Below are 17,614 nucleotides of genomic sequence, written 5' to 3'. Positions count from 1 at the left end.
CCTGTATATCTTCCAGCATATACAAAATCTGCCGAAAAAATATCACTGAGCATAGTTCATACACCTGGGATATCTCAGCATCTAACAGCATCCTCAAATTAAAGAGTTGCACATCTAAATTCTGTGATCTGTACCCCACAGCAGCAGGTAGAAAACTGCATGCACAGAACCAAAGCCAGATTGAGGACAGTTAAAAACTAGGACTGCCTTCTAAAGAACAGCAGCATATGGACAACCTACTCAAATTTGAAACACTTCTCCTTTATACATACAAAACCTGAAGCATCAAAAGAAGGCAGTGTCACACGCATTATAAGCAACTACTCTGCAAAAGCATTTGGAACACTTCTATATATAGTACAGCAATCAAAATGACACAGCTACACCTATTTCAAAACATGTCCTCGCAGAAGAGTCTTCAAATGTCTTTGCTAAGGTTCAAGTCTGAGTTGTCAGTCTTAACAGATGCTGTACGTTAACTAGTTCTCCACTGCTCAAAAATGATAATAAACAACAGAACAGAATGTTTTGGAGGTGATAAACAACATTCCACTTCTCAGATCTCCTCCAAGAAAGAACTGAAAAATAATCTGCTTTCAGGTAATTCAATAGAACCTGCACTCACATAACCAAGCAATATGGATCAACAGAAGACCTGTAAGCATCTGGAGGACACCTGGTCCAAGCTCCCTGATTCCACACAGAGAAGGGTGCCCAGGTCAGTATCCAGATGTCTTCTGAAGATCTCTGAGATTTCACAACTGCTCTGAGCAAACTTTGTTGCTGAAGTTCTGGCGCTGGGCACTACTGAAAAGAGCCTGGCTCTGTCTTCTGTATATATGAAATGGGTTTATGTGCTCCAAGACTGCTTTATAAACACAGACTTTTCCCCGTGAAAAAGTGCTTTTTCAACACACTGCAAAAGAACTGTCAAGAAATCCAAACACATTCCACATTTGCTCATGCTGAATTTATTTCTGGAGTAGTTCTCTGACCTCTTACCTGCACAGATGGTTCTTTCACAGCATCTGATTGCTTGCTGACCTTCCAGGCCTTTTCTCTGTTATCTGACTGTGATGCATTTGACTCGACCCATTCAACTGAAGAATCCTAAGTATGAATTTTAATACAAAGAATTACAACACACCAACATACACTGATAAAATTTATACCACTTACCAAGTATACTGTTAGTCAAACGTGATGCTGGTTGCTAAGTAATGCTAATGAAATGTTTGATTATAAAAATGTAGTTTTGATTGATCCAAAAGGAAACTGTCCCTTCACAACCAAAACGCACTGCTAGAGTTCATGAGCACACTGCAGTAACACCAGTTCCCAATGGCTGCTGACTCACAACATAATACTGCTAACATTAAAACAGCCAAATAAAAACAAACATAAATGTCCTCATTGAATTACAAAAACAAAACATTTAAAAAGTTTAGGTTCATTACTATGTTTTACACTGGAAAACTAAACCAACAACAGTACCAAATAAAGCACTTCAGGTGCTATGTACTCTCATTTTCATATCCAGCTTCCTTCATTTGCAAACCATGCACTGTAATTTCACACTTGAACAAAACTGTATTTTATTGAATAGAATTTCTTTGCTATTTATCTGAACCTGTAATGGCAATAAAAGACTCTGGACCAAAGCAATCAGACTTGTGCTTTATTGCAGGACTCACTAATGTGATATTAGTTTTGATGAATCCCACAGAATACGTGGGAAATTTGTGGTTATTTCCTACACTTAAAGAATAGTTCACCTCCATCGACACTAGAAAATAAACCTCATCATACTGAGTGTTCATTCACTCAGGAAAAGATTCTCTCCAAAGAAAACTTACACTGCTACCTGACTTGCACCAAAACACCAAGAACATGTTTTGCACATCATGGCCAGAAAGCAGCAGGTTAATACAGTCTCTGTGCTGTTTTGCCAGAGTGCCTCTGAATGAGAAGGCATCTGTCAAGAGAATCAAATGCACTGGTCTGAGCCTTCCTTGAATATCCATGGTACTTGGATATGAATTCCTTGATACTTGAATATCCATGGGAAAAGGCAACAGTAACTCATGCTTGAAATCTAACAGTTTCCATTTGAGACACATCATTCTACCTTATACCAGTAACTACAGAGAATCTGCAATTTTTTCCACTCCACCCCAGAAATCCCCAATATCAAGTTTTTTGCTAAAAAACTGCAAATCCTTATTTCCTAATTGAATGTTATACAATTCAGACAGACTCAGATTACAGCATCTTCTAAACTGACTAAACATTTGTTATATGAAAGAGACTTGGTACATTAAAGAGACAAATAGTGCCACAGCTTTTCCCAACAGAAAAAGCAAGCCTCAGTATTACTTAACCATGTGTACCCAGGTACCCACAGAATGTTGTAGGTTATTAAATGTCACTTGAAGCCCTCTTAAGTCTCTTACTTACTGAAGAACTATCATCAGTGTCATCCTTTTTTTCAGATTTATGTTTTTTATTTTTCTTCTTTTCTTTCTTAGACTTTTTTGAATGTTTCTCCTTTTTCTTTTTTTTCTTCCCAGAGTGTTCCTGCAAGAAAATGTTTGTAAATGAGATTCAGTAAACTCAATTGGCCACATACAAGGAAAACAATCATAACCTACATACCAAAGCACACTGAAAAAGGTAAAACACACACAGCTGGACACAGACACATTTTATTTCTGCTACTTTCTCTCTTCACTTTGGGGATAGGGAAGAGCACGCTATGCCTCACATCCATAACCAATCCCCACCCCTACCCACAGTATCCTCTTCACTAGAACTAAGGTACTGGATCAGATACAGCACTACCCTTGTTTTGGTCAAACCTGTTTCCTTGGGCAACATTGAATCAATGCACATCTCATTTGATGATATATCACACCTAAATATAATATATAATATAAATAATATATCCTAAAATAACATTTAGGGGTGTGATATTTGTATGCTCCATTACAACTTCTCCCTTAAATTAGCACAAATGGGTCTACTATAAAACCCTGGAGCCTCTAGAATTCCTCTCGTGGCACTGGGAGTACTTGCTCCCCTGCATATGATAAAAATTAAAGCTGGAATTGAATGACAAAAGTTGTCATTCCCACTTTAAAAAGTTGTCATTTCCACTTAAACTAAGCTAATATTGAAGCATAAAAAATTTAGGAACTGGACATTTTATAAAACTAAGACAACTCAGTGATTCCCAGGCACATCACCTCACAGAATCACAGAATTGTAGGGGTTGGAAGGGATCTCTAGAGATCATCAAGTCCAACCCCCCTGCCAAAGCAGGCTCCCTACACCATGTCACACAGGTAGGCATCCAGGCAGGTCTGGAATATCTCCAGAGAAGGAGACTCCACCACCTCCCTGGGCAGCCTGTTCCAGTGCTCCGTCACCCTCACTGTAAAGACATTCTTGTGCACATTCGTGCAGAACTTCCTATGCTGAAGTTTCATCCCATTTCCCCCAGTCCTGTCCCCACCTCCTCCAGTTGCTCCACACGCTCGTTCACGTCAGGAAGCATCCACGTGTCTTCACCTCGCAGACGCTTCTGCAGCTTGCGCCTCTCCTCCTTCTCATAATCACTTTTGGCCTAGGACAAACAGAGAAGAGAAATAACTAAATGCAGCTCAGTGGCATTAGTTACAGATGCTTTAGTAAGTCACATTGACACATCATACACAATTTTAAGAACAGTACTTGAGAGTTTTTCTTTTTAGAGGAAAGCAATAAAAGTACTTTAGGATTATTACACGTTAAACAGAAAGCAAGCTAAAAAAAGATTACGCACCCTACATCCTCAGGCTACAGTTCTGCAGCTCCTCTCACCAATTCCATCCTATCATCCTCAGTAAACGAGGCAAAAACATTCACTTTCCCTTTGCTCTGTGAAGTCTTCTTTCTTACAGCCTTCACAAAGAGCACATTACATGATACAGGGGACTTCTGATTTTTCTATCTCTAACATTCCCTGGGCAATTACTCCATTGCCAAGCACAGCTCAGTACGAGTTAATTTTACAGGTAAGCTGTAAGCAAGTCTTCTCAATTTCAGAAATATCTCAGCCAGGTACAAAATCTGGAGCTGTAAGAGGCTCTTCCCTTTCTGGTTATGGAGCGAAAACTAGAAATATTTTTAGTCCTATTTCTGAAGAGTTAATAATCACTGCAGCTTCAACTCCTGAAAAGGATTTCTGTAAACTATGTCAATAAAACGTCGACCTTTCCAGACAATGAAGTTTCCTGCGATACATTCATCAGCAGCGTGGCTTTCACTTCCCTCAAACTGAATTTGTCCTTATGAAAACTCTTTATCCCAAATGCAATCATCACATCTGATGAAGCAGGAAATCTTTATTCCATTACAACTCCACTCCTGCGACGTTTTCAGCTGTGTGAGATAAACTGTGCACGTTCTACTGCAGCTGAAGCAAAAACCAAAGGCAGAATTTGGTTTCCATCCTGAATCAGTCTTACTACAAAGGGCTCTCAATCATAAACCAAGTGACTGCATACAAAGAGTGACAGTATTACATATTTGGAACTGGCTGCCTCTTTTCTCACATTACAAAAGTTCAAAATTACCCCCCAACCCTTTTGTCTCCTCTATCAGCTTCATTCCTCAGCAACACTCACTTTTCTCCTGTATTTACTTCCGCCCCTCCCTCCCCCCCAAAGAACTCATCAATGTTTCATAAATTCACTTATATTCCATTACTTCTTCACATTTGCTGGGCTGCGGGTTTTTTTCTGTGCTCTGTTGTATGTGTGTGATTTAAACTCTTCTCTGTAACAGAAGGTATATTTTAAATGAAATCATTATTCACCTCGTGATGGAAAATTTACAAATAGACATTGAGTTAAATGAAGCTAATGTTACAAACTAGGAACAAATTCTTGTTCGTGTCATTACCCTGTTTCAAAGCACCATCATTTTATTGACATTGTTTCAGAACAGACCGTATTCACTCGAACCACTGAGTGAGCTCTCATTTACTTGCAAATATATATTTATTAAACAACATGTTGTTAGCAAGAGAATCTTGCAATCTATCAGTCATCCCCAACAGTTCCTACATAAGCAATAAGCAAATCACATCAGCCTTAGAAACCAAGCAAAACTCATAGATCATAGAATCATAGAATCACCAGGGTTGGAAAAGACCTAAAAGATCATCCAGTCCAACCATTCACCTATTACCAATAGCTCCAACTAAACCATGTCCAACTCATCAATGTCCATAAAAAAACAAGTCAAAGAAGGGTAGCAATAAAATTAAAAGCTGTCACAAAATGCACAGATTCAGGGGTTAACTCCAGAGTGAATTATTGCCAGTTTTTACCAAAGAAAGAAACCAAGTGTTCACATCTATGATCATGGCCTCAAGTTGCACCAGGGCAAGTTTAGGTTGGATATTAGGAAGCACTTCTTTACAGAAAGGGTAGTTAAACACTGGAATAGGCTCCCCAGGGAGGTGGTTGAATCGCCATCCCTGGTTGTGTTTAAGAGCCGTTTGGATGTGGTGCTCAGGGATATGATTTAGCAGAGGGTTGTTAGAGTTAGGGTACTACGGTTAGGGTGCAGTTGGACTTGATGATCTTCAAGGTCTTTTCCAACCTGGGTAATTCTATGATTCTATGATCTAAGACAAGTGCACACCCCTGCGCTTACCAAAACACCCATCAATTTATTTTCTCTTCCTAAACTTGCAAAATGAAACACTCGTGTCATGAACGATCACAGTCATCAAAACAAGATGCTATTTCTGGAGCTTGATACCAATTTGCATGTCAACACTTAATTATTTGATTACTGATCATTATCCATAAGCATTACCAGCTGCTGGGGTTTTATCAACGCAGTTGGGAGGGCAAATTGCGCAAACACAAACCTGCTCCAGTGCTTCACCACCCTCTGTGTGAAAAACTTCCTTCTGATATCTAACCTAAGCCTTCCCCATCTTAGTTTAAATCTATTTCCCTTGTTGTATCACTATCCACACTCTTAAGCAGTTCACCATGTCTCCCTCAAATGAGACTTACCTAAACATGATGACAAGTTAAATACAAATTAATTGGCTTTTCCAGTATATTTAATACCACAGTCTAATGACTACAGAGATGCCACAGAAGTGTTTAATGCTACATCTCCTACTTAAAGTTCACACTATTTTAAAGATACAAACAAAAGAAGTAGGAAGTCCTCTGAAGAGCAAGTTATGCCAAAATTTTTAAGCAGAATCCTCCCAGAATACTTCTATTCCATGTTCCACCACTGATGCCAGCAGGAGCAAAGAAAGCAAAGAGATAAATGATTATTTGATAAGCTACACCAACAATGCCTGACATTGTACAATGTTTCGACAAATAGAGCTGTGAACTCTCAACTCTCTTACTGTACAAGTGAGAAGAGGTAAAGCAGGATAATGGTGTCCTACAGTAGTCTTACTTTCTTCCATCTACGAACATGTTTTTCAGCATCCATCAGTTTGAATTGAGCACTCCTAACAGGGATTCAAATCAAGCAGAAAGTGCAAATATATATATATATATATATATATATATAATAACTCCAAGGAAAAAGAAAGAAAAAAAAGGACTTCTGCGGGCTTCTGCTTAGTTAAAGGATACTCCCTTCAACTGCTTGTAAGAAGGGAACACACAGGGTAGAACTGTTTCACATTCTGATGTCACTGAATGGAAATCCTGTTGCCTAGGAACAGTTCCTAGCTATGCAAGAGGAACCCACGTAAAACATTACCTAAACTCTGCTATCTTGTCGCTTTGAAAAGTGAGAAAAGACATCACTGCTGTGTAAGCAGCGGGACATTCAGGCTTTTTTCCCATTACCTTTGTTCTACAAATATCTTGGCTGTCTTCCTTCTCTCACAAGCCCACCATCACAATCTATTATTTCTGTATCTTCTCCCCCTCATACACATTCATGTTGTCACTCCATACTAAGCCATGTTACCTAACCAGCATGTGATTCCTAATGCCACCACTCACTCTGGCTTTGAGTTATGAGAACGAGCAGCTTCCTGCACATGCACCGATCACTGCACACAGGCAGGCTCTGCCTATGTCAGGATAAGGACAGCTTGCTGGGTCACAGCAACACCATGGAAGCTGCAAAAGAGCGACTGCTGTGTCTCAGCTCGCACAAGCACCTAGCATGAGTAAATGATGCAATTTAAGGCCGTTCTCTCTCATCCTATCACTGCTACATGGAAGAGGCTGACAACCCCCTCCTCACCACACCCCCTCGGACTCTCCCAGCGTCCCCACAGCCGGCAGAGGACACGGGCATGGCCGCCCACCTGCGCCAGCAGCGCTTCCCTCTCCCGCCGCCGCTGCTCCCTGCGCTCCTCCAGGCTCCGCTCACTCTCCCATCCGGCCTCCATCGCTAACAAGGCGGAACACGGCGAAACACGGCAGCGCTGCCGTACCGTGAGACAGCGGCTGTCGCGAACGGCGTCCCGGGCAACGGCGGGCGGGGCGGGCTGGGCTGGGATCCGCCCGGCAGCCGGGGACGGGCTGTGGTGGCTGCCCCTTGTGTGCGCTGTCTCCCACACAGCCATGGCTCCCACTCAAGTCTGCACTTGGGCAGTTCCCCTCCCAAGGGCCCGGGTTCAGCTGAACATTTGGGTCTGCAGTCCTTCCGGAGCACAGCTCTGCTTTGCCTGTACCACCACTACAAGGCTGTCCATCTTGAGATGGTTTCACCAACTCCATCATCCAGCCATCCTTCTTGTGATGGTTTCCCATCACAAGATCAGGGGGCTGGAGCACCTCCCCTATGAGGACAGGCTGAGGGAGTTGGGTTTGTTCAGCCTGGAGAAGAGAAGGTTGCGGGGTGACCTCATTGCAGCCTTTCAATACCTGAAGGGAACTTACTCCCAGGAGGGGAGTAAACTCTTGGAAAGGGCTGACAATAGCAGGACACGGGGAAATGGTTTTAAGTTAAAAGAGGGAAGATTTAGGTTGGATGTTAGGGGGAAGTTGTTCACTAGGAGAGTGGTTAGGCCCTGGAACAGGCTGCCCAGGGAGGTTGTGGATGCCCCGTCCTTGGAGGTGTTCAAGACCAGGTTGGACAGGGCCCTGGGCAACCTGATCTAGTAAATGTGTATGTTTGGTGGCCCTGCCAGGCAGGGGGGTTGGAACTACATGATCCTTGAGGTCCCTTCCAACCCAGGTCATTCTGTGATTCTGTGATTCCCCAACCCGAGGGATAAGGAGGCAATGGATGCGGGGAAGGCTGAAGTACTCAACGAGCTCTTTGCCTCAGTCTTCACTGGCAGCCAGGTTTCTTGCATCTCACATCCCTGAACCTCACATCCCTGAACCTCTAGGTGGGAGCTGGGTGAGCAAAACCTCTCCCAGTGTAAGAGCAGAGCAAGTTCAAGCCCATCTCATCAGACTGTGTTCAAGTCTGAGGGACAAGGGAGAACGGTTTTAACCTTAAAGAGGGAAAATTTATATTAGATGGCAGGGGGAGCTTTTTCACTGACAGGGTGGTGAGGTGCTGGAACAGGCTGCCCAGAGAAGCTCATTCCCTGGAGATGGCCAAGACCAGGTAGGGTGGGACCCTGGGCAACATGACCTACTACATGGTTTAGTGCTTGGCAGCCCTGCTTACAGCAGGGGGATTGGAGAAAGGTGATCTTTGATGTCCTTTCCACCCCAGACCTCTCTATGATTCTATGATTCTCTGACCCAACACCTAGAAGACTTTTCACAGTCTGCCTAGTAAGGCTCACAGCAAGTAGCACATCATGGCATGTATAACTTAGTTAATGTTTATGCCACTTGACACATGGGACAACAAACACAGACTATGGCAAGGAAATATTGAACTGCAGGCTGAATTTTGATCTTCCTGCTGGGTCGAAATAATCCTATGTCAGCCCCAGTCTACTCCTCTGCACCAAGATTAACAAGAGAAAACTGTGGCCTAATGCTCTTGCACGCTACTGAGCTACACGTTGCTGCAATACCTCTGCACAAGGACATTTGGCCTCTGCATCTGCCTTTTGCAGGTGATTCAGCACCTTTGGGCTGCATTTTGGCTTCTATAAGTGGCAGGTTGGCAGCTGGTAGGGCAAACCTGAAAGGAAATTAAAATATATATATGAAAAATTTATATATATATATAATATATATATATAAGGCACGCACAAATTGGTGTTGACCAACAGTATTTGACAGGACTGCTGTATCTCAGGTGTAGCAAATATTCATCCAAAACATCATTTCTTTGGGACGAGATCAGAGCATTATTAATGTGCGTGACACCAGACACGTTCAGAGCTGCCAAGTAATGACATTATTTAGGTGAAGGTCTGAGCAAAGTGTTCCGGTAATTTGTTGGCTATTTGCATTGGACAATATGTTTCTGAAGTGATAACAGTAATTTAATCATCATCTCCATGGTGGTATTAAATGTGAAAATCACATTTGCATCTTTTTGCTGCATTTGATTTATTTTATGACAGCCAACATCTCAAGAAAAAAGCCTGTCATAGATCACCACTAGGTAGGGAATGATAACTGATATTGCTTCATAAGCTGTTTGGCAAAGCAGTACAAGAGCCACTTATAGAGGAAACAGATGGATACAAAAGATGTTCCAGCAGGGCTGTAAAATGCCTTGCATGCTCAGTCCATGGCTGTCTGCAGTGAAGCACACCAGTTGAAAGAGGAGGTAGGAAAGCACCTGTTTGGCTCAGTAAGCAAAGCCTCTTCTCTGATCTTGATGTGCTCTTTTAACTGACAAACTGGTTCGTATTTATCTTGGCTCCAAGCAGCCAGAAGGGCAGGTCAGGTGGGTGCCCCCTAGTTCACTCCAGGCAGTCAGGCATATTTGTTTAATGGATTTATATTGAACTAGATGGTGAATTGATAGTCCGGGAGTTGATCTGACTGCTATTGACTGAATCAGTTCAGGAGGTACTTGGAAGAGATACCTGCAATGAAAGCCTGGGAGCTGACAGAAGCCAGTTTGCAACAGCTGTGGACAATTATTTTCCTCCAGCAGCAATAATGAGAACAAAGACTGTGTTTTCTACAGCAGAAAGGTACAAAGAGAACTCCAAGCAGTGTCTGACCTTTTGCAGCATTTGGTTCTATTATTGGTATCTGTAATTGTCCACCTGATTAATAAGGCAGTACTGTAAATTTTCACTTAAATCCAAGTTTCGAGTTGTTCTGTTTTAGAAGAGATGAGCTGACACAAATGCACTCTTGAATCTCAACAGCTGAAGGAACTATTAGAGTTAGAAAAGTATTTCATAAATGTGACCGTTCTCATAAATGTGACCATTCTGCTGTTGGCTTTTTGTGAGCTGACTTTAATTCTGAGGTCAGACGTTAGGAAAAGGTTGACATACTTTAATCTTATTTCATCTCCTTGTCTAGGAAAGGATTTTTTCAGAGGAAACAAGCAAAAAATGAAACTTTAGTCTCATTTTGTTCGAGATATTGCTCTGTCTGAGTACTTTAATGTGCTCAGAAATCATCAGTGAACCTTGAGAACCCTGATATACCACTTGCAATGGTTGGCAGGGCACCTCTGCTCAGTCATCTAATTCCCAAAATTAACCACACTAGTAAAACAATAATGCTTCAGAGATACTGATCCTTACTGAACTCCTGCAGGGAGGCACTGACCTTGCAGAGTAAATTATTATTTCCCATTTAATGGCACATTTTATGCTTTCCCTCCAAGAAGCTGATGACTCTCCAGCTGACCAGTGTTATAAACCTTCACACTGCAACCTTCACTACTTGCCTTCAGCTCTCTGATATTTTATTTTTACAAGAAAAAGGCTGGAAAAAAAATTCCTCTACAGTTTTCTTTAAGTGAAAGACAGTGCTTCACTGGGGAAAAGAGGTTCTTTACTTTGAAAACATGGAAGTATTTTTTCTGCAGCGGTAAAGAAGCTTTAAGCACGTGGGTAAATCCAGCCTGCCACAGGAGACAGCTTCTCACTTCAGTTTTAGCAATATATGCTGAAGTGTTCGTACTGAAGAAGCACAACATCCAATAGATCCAATAGAGAGGGTACACTCAAGTCAAAATGAAACCATCTGGTTGCCGTTAGTCTTCTGAGCAGTCATTTGGATTTGATTCTTAAGGGTAACTGACCAGGATGGGAAATTGCATTGAATGGTCTGAAAAATCAAAATAGGAACCATTGAGAAAGTACAGGAAAAAAAAGAAAAAGAAAAAGAAAAAAAAAAAAAGAAAAAATAACAAAAAAATACATAATTGTGGGGAAATTAGTATTTCTTTCACATAAATTTCATAATGCTTCCTCAGCAGAAAACTGAAGGAACCATGTCTAACCTTGGTGCTATAAAATGATAGAACACCTCGCCCAGAAATCAGTGCAGTAGCATTGCCTGGGTCGTTAGCTGCCTGAATTGTGCAGTCAGGGCCTGACTTGACATCTTTCTTCTGTCCATCAGAAAGACTATTCCTGGCAGCAGCAAAAGAGCCCTGTGACAGCGAGAATCATGGCAGCCTGCCTCGGGAATCAGAGCTCAGCTCACCATGAAAATGAACAAGGAATCTGTGATGGTCCGGAGAATGATTCACCCATTGTTCTGTTTTCAATAGCGAACACTACGGGATCTGCCCCTAAGCAAATTATTCTGTTAATTTGCTTGGCTATGTTGGAAACAAGTGATCTTTTCAAGTGTAGTTTAGCAGACCAAGGATGTGAGGTTACACCCGTTTTTCCCCGCCCCACCTCTACAACCGTAATAATGAGGATGGTTCATCCGGTAAATTCTCCAGTGACAGCGACTAATGAATGTTTGGTGAGGAAGCTATAGAAGCTCAAATGGTGCTGTTATACACGTGCAATGATAACTTGTTCAGTTCATTTCTTGTGGGAATTTTACACACTGCTTTTATCTTTTGAGACTTTGAAAACAAAGGCTTTTATCAGTCGTCAAGCACAAAGCAGTGATAACACCTGTCCTGGCCTTTCTTTATTGAGTCTGATAGCTGATGTTTTTAAAAATCATTTCTCTGGGGGAAATGGGAAGATCTTTTCTAAGCCTGCTCATGTTGGAGAGATCCAATGGTGCACACGACAGGGAGATCCAAGCCAGCTGCTTCACAGACAGATATACTGACTCAGATCACCTGGTTGGGGCAGAAATTAACACCCTGGGGCTCTGGGGTATCAGTCCAAATGCATCAGACCAATGCAACAGTAGCACCAACAGTCTTGTTTAAAGCTTCAGCGCAACGCATTGGGTTGATTTGTTCAATTTTTAAAGTAAGATTAAAATATATCTGCTTTCTGAGGCCGGGCCAGTTACATAAATCAGCCTGTAGCCTAGTTCCATGGGCAGTTGTGTCAGCCCTATAGTTAGAAGAGCAGGGATACCCTAACCTGGTATCACAGACAGTGCATTATGCTGTCTTCCATCAGCAGCCATCTCCCAGAGACCTGGGGGCTGTCTGTCCTCCTCTCCTGCTCATTTCAATGCACACTTACGTGGGCAGCACCCAGCAATATGAAGAAAGTCACTGCGTGGGCTCCCAGCTGGACTCAGGTTGTGGAGTATCATAGGAGGGTGTTCTTCCATTGCAACGGAGAATCAAAGTACATGGATAAGCCAAATCTTCATCAGCATTGCTTCATTACAAGCAATAAGTGTGAATGTACACTTGAATCACTGCACATCACCTTCTTATCATCCTGAACCCAAGTGCAAAATAAGCAAGCATGCTTTTTTGCTATCTTCTTCACAGCGTTGCTTCAGAAAGATAGGTTAAAGATCTTTAATAGTGAAAACAAGAAATCACAGAATCACAGAATTGTAGGGGTTGGAAGGGACCTCTAGAGATCATCGAGTCCAACCCCCCTGCCAAAGCAGGCTCCCTACACCACGTCACACAGGTCGGCGTCCAGGCAAGTCTTAAATATCTCCAGAGAAGGAGACTCCACCACCTCCCTGGGCAGCCTGTTCCAGTGCTCCATCAGTCCTATAAGTTCAGTCCTATGTTCTAGTACGCGCCTTCCATACACTGACACAAGAACTGCTCGTGGATGGAAAGGTTTTGCTTTAATGAGCGCTGTGGTAAATTACTGCTTTCGCTGAACATGTTTGCAATGCACAGTAAGATGATCTGAGCTATAGATATCTTGGTATGCAGCTCATCTCTGTTCATTTAATTTTCATCGAATATGGGCAATGAGATGCTCTGGTTCCCTTAGAAATGTTTCTTTGTTGCAGGCTGAAGTTAATCTAGATGAGAAGGAGACTGTGTTACTTTGTGAGGAAAGAGATGAAAAACAGAGGGGACGATGCTGCAGTAGCTATCCATTGGTCTGCATAGCTGTGAAACCAAGAAGATTCCGGGGTAGGGCTCCTGCACTCCCATCAGACTGTAGGTACTACCAGAAGTGCTGGCTGCACTTAGTCAGAAAATAGTGGCCATTTGCTTTCTGCTAGAAACCTCCTGTGGTGATCCGGCTTTCTTCAGCCTCCACCGTAGAGGTTTGTAATAGACACCACCTTTACGCCTACAGTGGTAGAATTAGCAGGTGACAGCCCCCTCTCACCAAGTGCCATTGAAACTCTTGAACCAAACTACCTTCCAGAACCAGATGTCTTTTCATGTATCCCCTACACTGCTGGTTTCAAATCCCAGTAACACAGAGACTGGAGTACAGAGCTTTGTTACTGGAGGACAGCCTTACTCATTTTGTTTCAATTAAAAAAGGTATTAGACTGCTTGGAGGGCTCAAAAATAATTCTTAGAGCTCTGAATGTGGATGCTGGTTTCCAGTGTCTTCACAGTGATTTAACTTCACAATTTGAGAGGACATGATCTGAAGGAGGAGCAAATAATAGGGCCAGATGAAATGTATTCTCTCATTCTGGTGCCCTGGCAAGAGGTGATGATGAACTCAAAATAAAAGATCCTGTTTATGCTTCCTTAGAACATGGGCTGTAGGGTGAGGTGAGATCTGAAGTGAGTACACAGCAGAAATCATTAGAGTAATAATAATAATAATAATAATAACAATAATAATAATAATAATAATAATAATAATAATAATAATAATAATAATAATAATAAAAAAAGATAGGAGGCATTCCTCAGAGAAACCACACTTACTGAAGGGCATCAACCTTCAAGTAAAGGATCATGCTACAAACAGCTTTCATCTGGTTCTTACAGCAAATTAAAAACAGCATCAGGCTGTTATCAAACAGAATATTTACTAAAGGGCTTTGTGTCAAAACTACACAACCTGAGATTCCTTAAAGGGATGTTCAATATCCTTTCAAAAGCCACTGCTTGATTAAAACAGAGTCATAAAATTAGGTGGTTAGAAGTGAAAACAAATGCACATACGGAAAAGGTTGCTTTGAGTCCTACAGTAAAGAGTAAATAATCTGAGAAGAGTGTTTGAATGGAAAATACTTGAGTTTTCAAGGGACTGAGACGTGGCATTACTTGCTTCGTGAGTCAAAGGATTGTTTTTGTTCTGGTATATTAGGAAATCTGATGCAGGTGAGAGTTTAGAGGCCAGAGAGAAAAAGCACAAGCATTAATCAAGGTGAAAAGATGGACAGTGCACACAAACACCTTCTGTTCAGACAATGATGTTGTGCACACAAGATTGATTTGGAAAGGAAAGGGAAAACAGGAAAACAGCAGAGTTGTGTTGCTAGATTTAGAGAGAACAAAAGAATGTATCAAGTCTGTGTACCATGAAAATCACTTTCAGCAACTGAACAAGAGGCAAGGGGGAAAAAGGAATGAACAAACTGTTCTCACCCTTGCCTTGTTTAAGTAAAAGAACACAGCAGTGTGAAAAGCTGGGGAGTTTTGAAAATGGAAACCTGGGGACGGGATTTGCCTTTCAATGCATCGTACAGGAGCTGCTGTAATTATCCTGAGAGATTGTCAGACTGCAGCCTGAATGATTGCTGGAGAGAGCAGCGGCATGCTGTAAAAGACTGTCTCCCTGAGATGAATGCTTTAGCAGTTCTCTAGTTGAAAGTTGATGTTTTGAACTCATCCAAGGGTATGAGAAGCCTGACATTAAGGAGTGATGTGTGTTTGAGCAGTGGAGTGTGATGAGACACGTACTTCTCCATCTCCTGCTTTGCAGAAGGCATCAAAGAAGAGCGAGCAGGCGAAACAGAACTGCTCCGCAGCAGGGTATTTCCAGCATTAATTCCTAAATCCTGGTTAGGACTTGGAGTTTCTATTTCATTTTTGATGGAGGTTCTAAGCAAGACATCCCATGAGGAAGCCCAGCTCGGAGATATGATTTAACAGAGGGTTTTTAGAGTTAGGGTACTATAGTTAGGCTGTGCTTGGACTTGATCTTTGAGGTCTTTTCCAACCCGGGTAATGCTATGATTCTATTTATAAAGAGATGCATTTGCTCTAATTTACTCTGCCTTACACTTCTGTCCAGTAGCTTTTCTTTTAATGTAAAGGAAAGACAGAGTGAAGAATGAATACATGGTGCGATATTGCTGATTGCTGTGACAGAATACTGATATTCTCTTCATTTTCTTTAGATATAAAGTAATGGTTTTACAGTAAAGATTAGCTTGTCAACTGTCAGATTGACAATAGAGTATTTCTGCATTTGAAGGAGGTATTTATTTACTAATATTGCTGTGACACATCTCTCTTATTTGCTCATGAATTTAATTTTTTTTTTTTTTTTTTTTTTTTTGCCTTTGTTTTTGCAAATTTACATTGTATATCAGCAACAAGTCCTGCATTTCAGAAATGCATTGACAGGAGTAACGCACACACCCAGGCCCACTGCTCTGGGCAAAAACAGGGGTGCTCCTGTGAGTCTCAGCTGCAGAAAGCTGCTGTCGCTGGCCTCTTGCATCACATGCAGTATATTTCTTCACTTCCAGGACTTAAGACCTTCTTTATCTTTCACTCAACACTGTGATTCATGGTACATCTGAAAGACCTTGAAAGCTGTTAAGAAATGAGATATAAGGGTCAACAAAGGAACGTAGTGTGAGAAGACAAAGCGTGAAGCTGAGATGATAACCCGTGCAAGAGCACAGTGTCTATAGGAATCTAACCAGATAAAATGCAGAAACGTTGCATTGCTGAGGCCAGAAGAAGAAAAATGTCACAGCAAACCAGCCATGAAAAGCTGCAAGCTGAGAGAGGCTAATAAACTATTTTAGCCACAGTTAGTTACGTCTGCTAGTTATCCAAAGGGGAGGCCATGATTTTAACATCATAAAGAAACATTAATGGAATGAGGAGTTTGATTTCCATGCTGCCTGCACACCAATGATAATTAAATTGGTATCTGTGGATGAGACAACGTCGCGGTAAGAAAAAGAGATGAACAAGGGCAGAGCTTTATGAAATCTACCTAAAGGAAGGAAGAAAACCTCACTCAAGGACATGTAGAAAGTGACTGGAAATGCAGGAGGCTCAGGAAGGAAAAGTGCCAAAGGAGCAAGGGGAGGAGAAGTTCCCAAAAGAACAGAAGTGGCAATTCTCAAAGGTAAAATGATTGTCGGTGAAGAGGAAACTGCAACACTGCCTCACAGTCTTGGCTGAGAGAAGGTCTTCGTTGTGTAACTCATCGATGACAGCTGTGACATTGAATATTATGTGCAAAATAAAGTCAGTCAGGTAAATAAAACCATAAAGTCCCTATTTGTCTCTGATAATTATTCAGGGAGTCTAGACGTTGACCTGAGATGTAGGCATGAACGCTAATGTCTTTCTTCTCTAGTAAGGTGAGGAAGCTCAGCCTGGAAAGCTGTATCCAGCTTGTGGACAAGAGCACATCAGGCAGAGGATGTGTGCATCCAACAAGTACCTCTGTAGCAAATAGCTCATAAGGAAGCAGGCAAGAAAAGGAAGACGATTCATTCTGGGATACTTGAGATGTCAGGTATGGCCTTTCAGAGCAGTTTTAACAAAGCAATGCAATTTTGATTCCGCCCCAGGAGGACACATATTACTTATTGCCAGGCAAGTTATTTGCATAATAAATTAAGGTCCAAATGTTGCTGTTGTCAGTGTAATCACTTCATATGAAGTGCATTAGCACACATAAAAGAGATTTGCAATGATGGATTAAATGTCTTCCCTTCTTTTCTCCCCAGTAAGTTACAGAAAAAATATAGCGATGTGCAGAAAGTGATGATGACAAGAGGTCCTTAATTGTAGCCGCAAGAAGAATACACAAAACAAAGCATATCGGAGACAGTAACTATTAATCTTCTTCAGTATTTCCATACAGATCTTTACCTTTCACGAACAGAAACTGTTCCTGTGAACAGAACTGAAATTCTGAGACTAAATTTCATCCGTATTCCAGTAAATCCCCAAATTTTCCAGTATATGGAGAGTGCTATTCCTCTAAACCTCTCACCATGTAAGTGTACCAGATGTGCTCAGTGCCTTCTACTTCACGTGGAGCACACCTGAGCTCTGCTCAGAAAAGACTCACCTACACGGCTGTCTTTGTTTTGTTTTCAGGAGTTCTCTTCACTCTGTATGCACACCAGCAGCTGCTATCACTCAGACTGATTGCTGTTTCTCT

General features: G+C 41.8%; 1 protein-coding gene and 1 long non-coding RNA gene across 3 annotated transcripts in view; one reads left to right on the top strand and one right to left on the bottom strand.

Moving 5' to 3' along the window:
- Positions 1–7,823, bottom strand: part of CWF19L2 (CWF19 like cell cycle control factor 2) — a 50,074-nt gene extending 42,251 nt beyond the window's left edge. Inside the window, exons 1-4 of one of the 2 annotated variants that reach the window (XM_015852225.2) lie at positions 7,352–7,823; positions 3,515–3,625; positions 2,458–2,577; positions 1,003–1,110 (exon numbers count right to left, since the gene is read on the bottom strand). In XM_015852225.2, the coding sequence (XP_015707711.1) occupies positions 1,003–1,110; positions 2,458–2,577; positions 3,515–3,625; positions 7,352–7,612 (600 nt within the window). In that variant the 5' untranslated portion in view covers positions 7,613–7,823. Of the gene's footprint in view, positions 1–1,002; positions 1,111–2,457; positions 2,578–3,514; positions 3,626–6,480; positions 6,578–7,351 lie in introns of those variants that run through there. The other variant, XM_015852226.2, reaches the window with a different exon arrangement.
- Positions 7,824–8,186: 363 nt separating this feature from the next.
- LOC116652774 lies at positions 8,187–12,010 on the top strand. The gene is made up of 2 exons (XR_004305978.1): positions 8,187–10,108; positions 11,502–12,010. It is a non-coding gene; the product is annotated as an uncharacterized LOC116652774 (long non-coding RNA).
- The last annotated feature ends 5,604 nt before the right edge of the window (positions 12,011–17,614 follow it).

The sequence above is a fragment of the Coturnix japonica genome, chromosome 1 (genome assembly GCF_001577835.2).
Source record: "Coturnix japonica isolate 7356 chromosome 1, Coturnix japonica 2.1, whole genome shotgun sequence".
NCBI lineage: Eukaryota > Metazoa > Chordata > Aves > Galliformes > Phasianidae > Coturnix > Coturnix japonica.
This window is presented reverse-complemented; position numbering and strand designations above follow the sequence as displayed.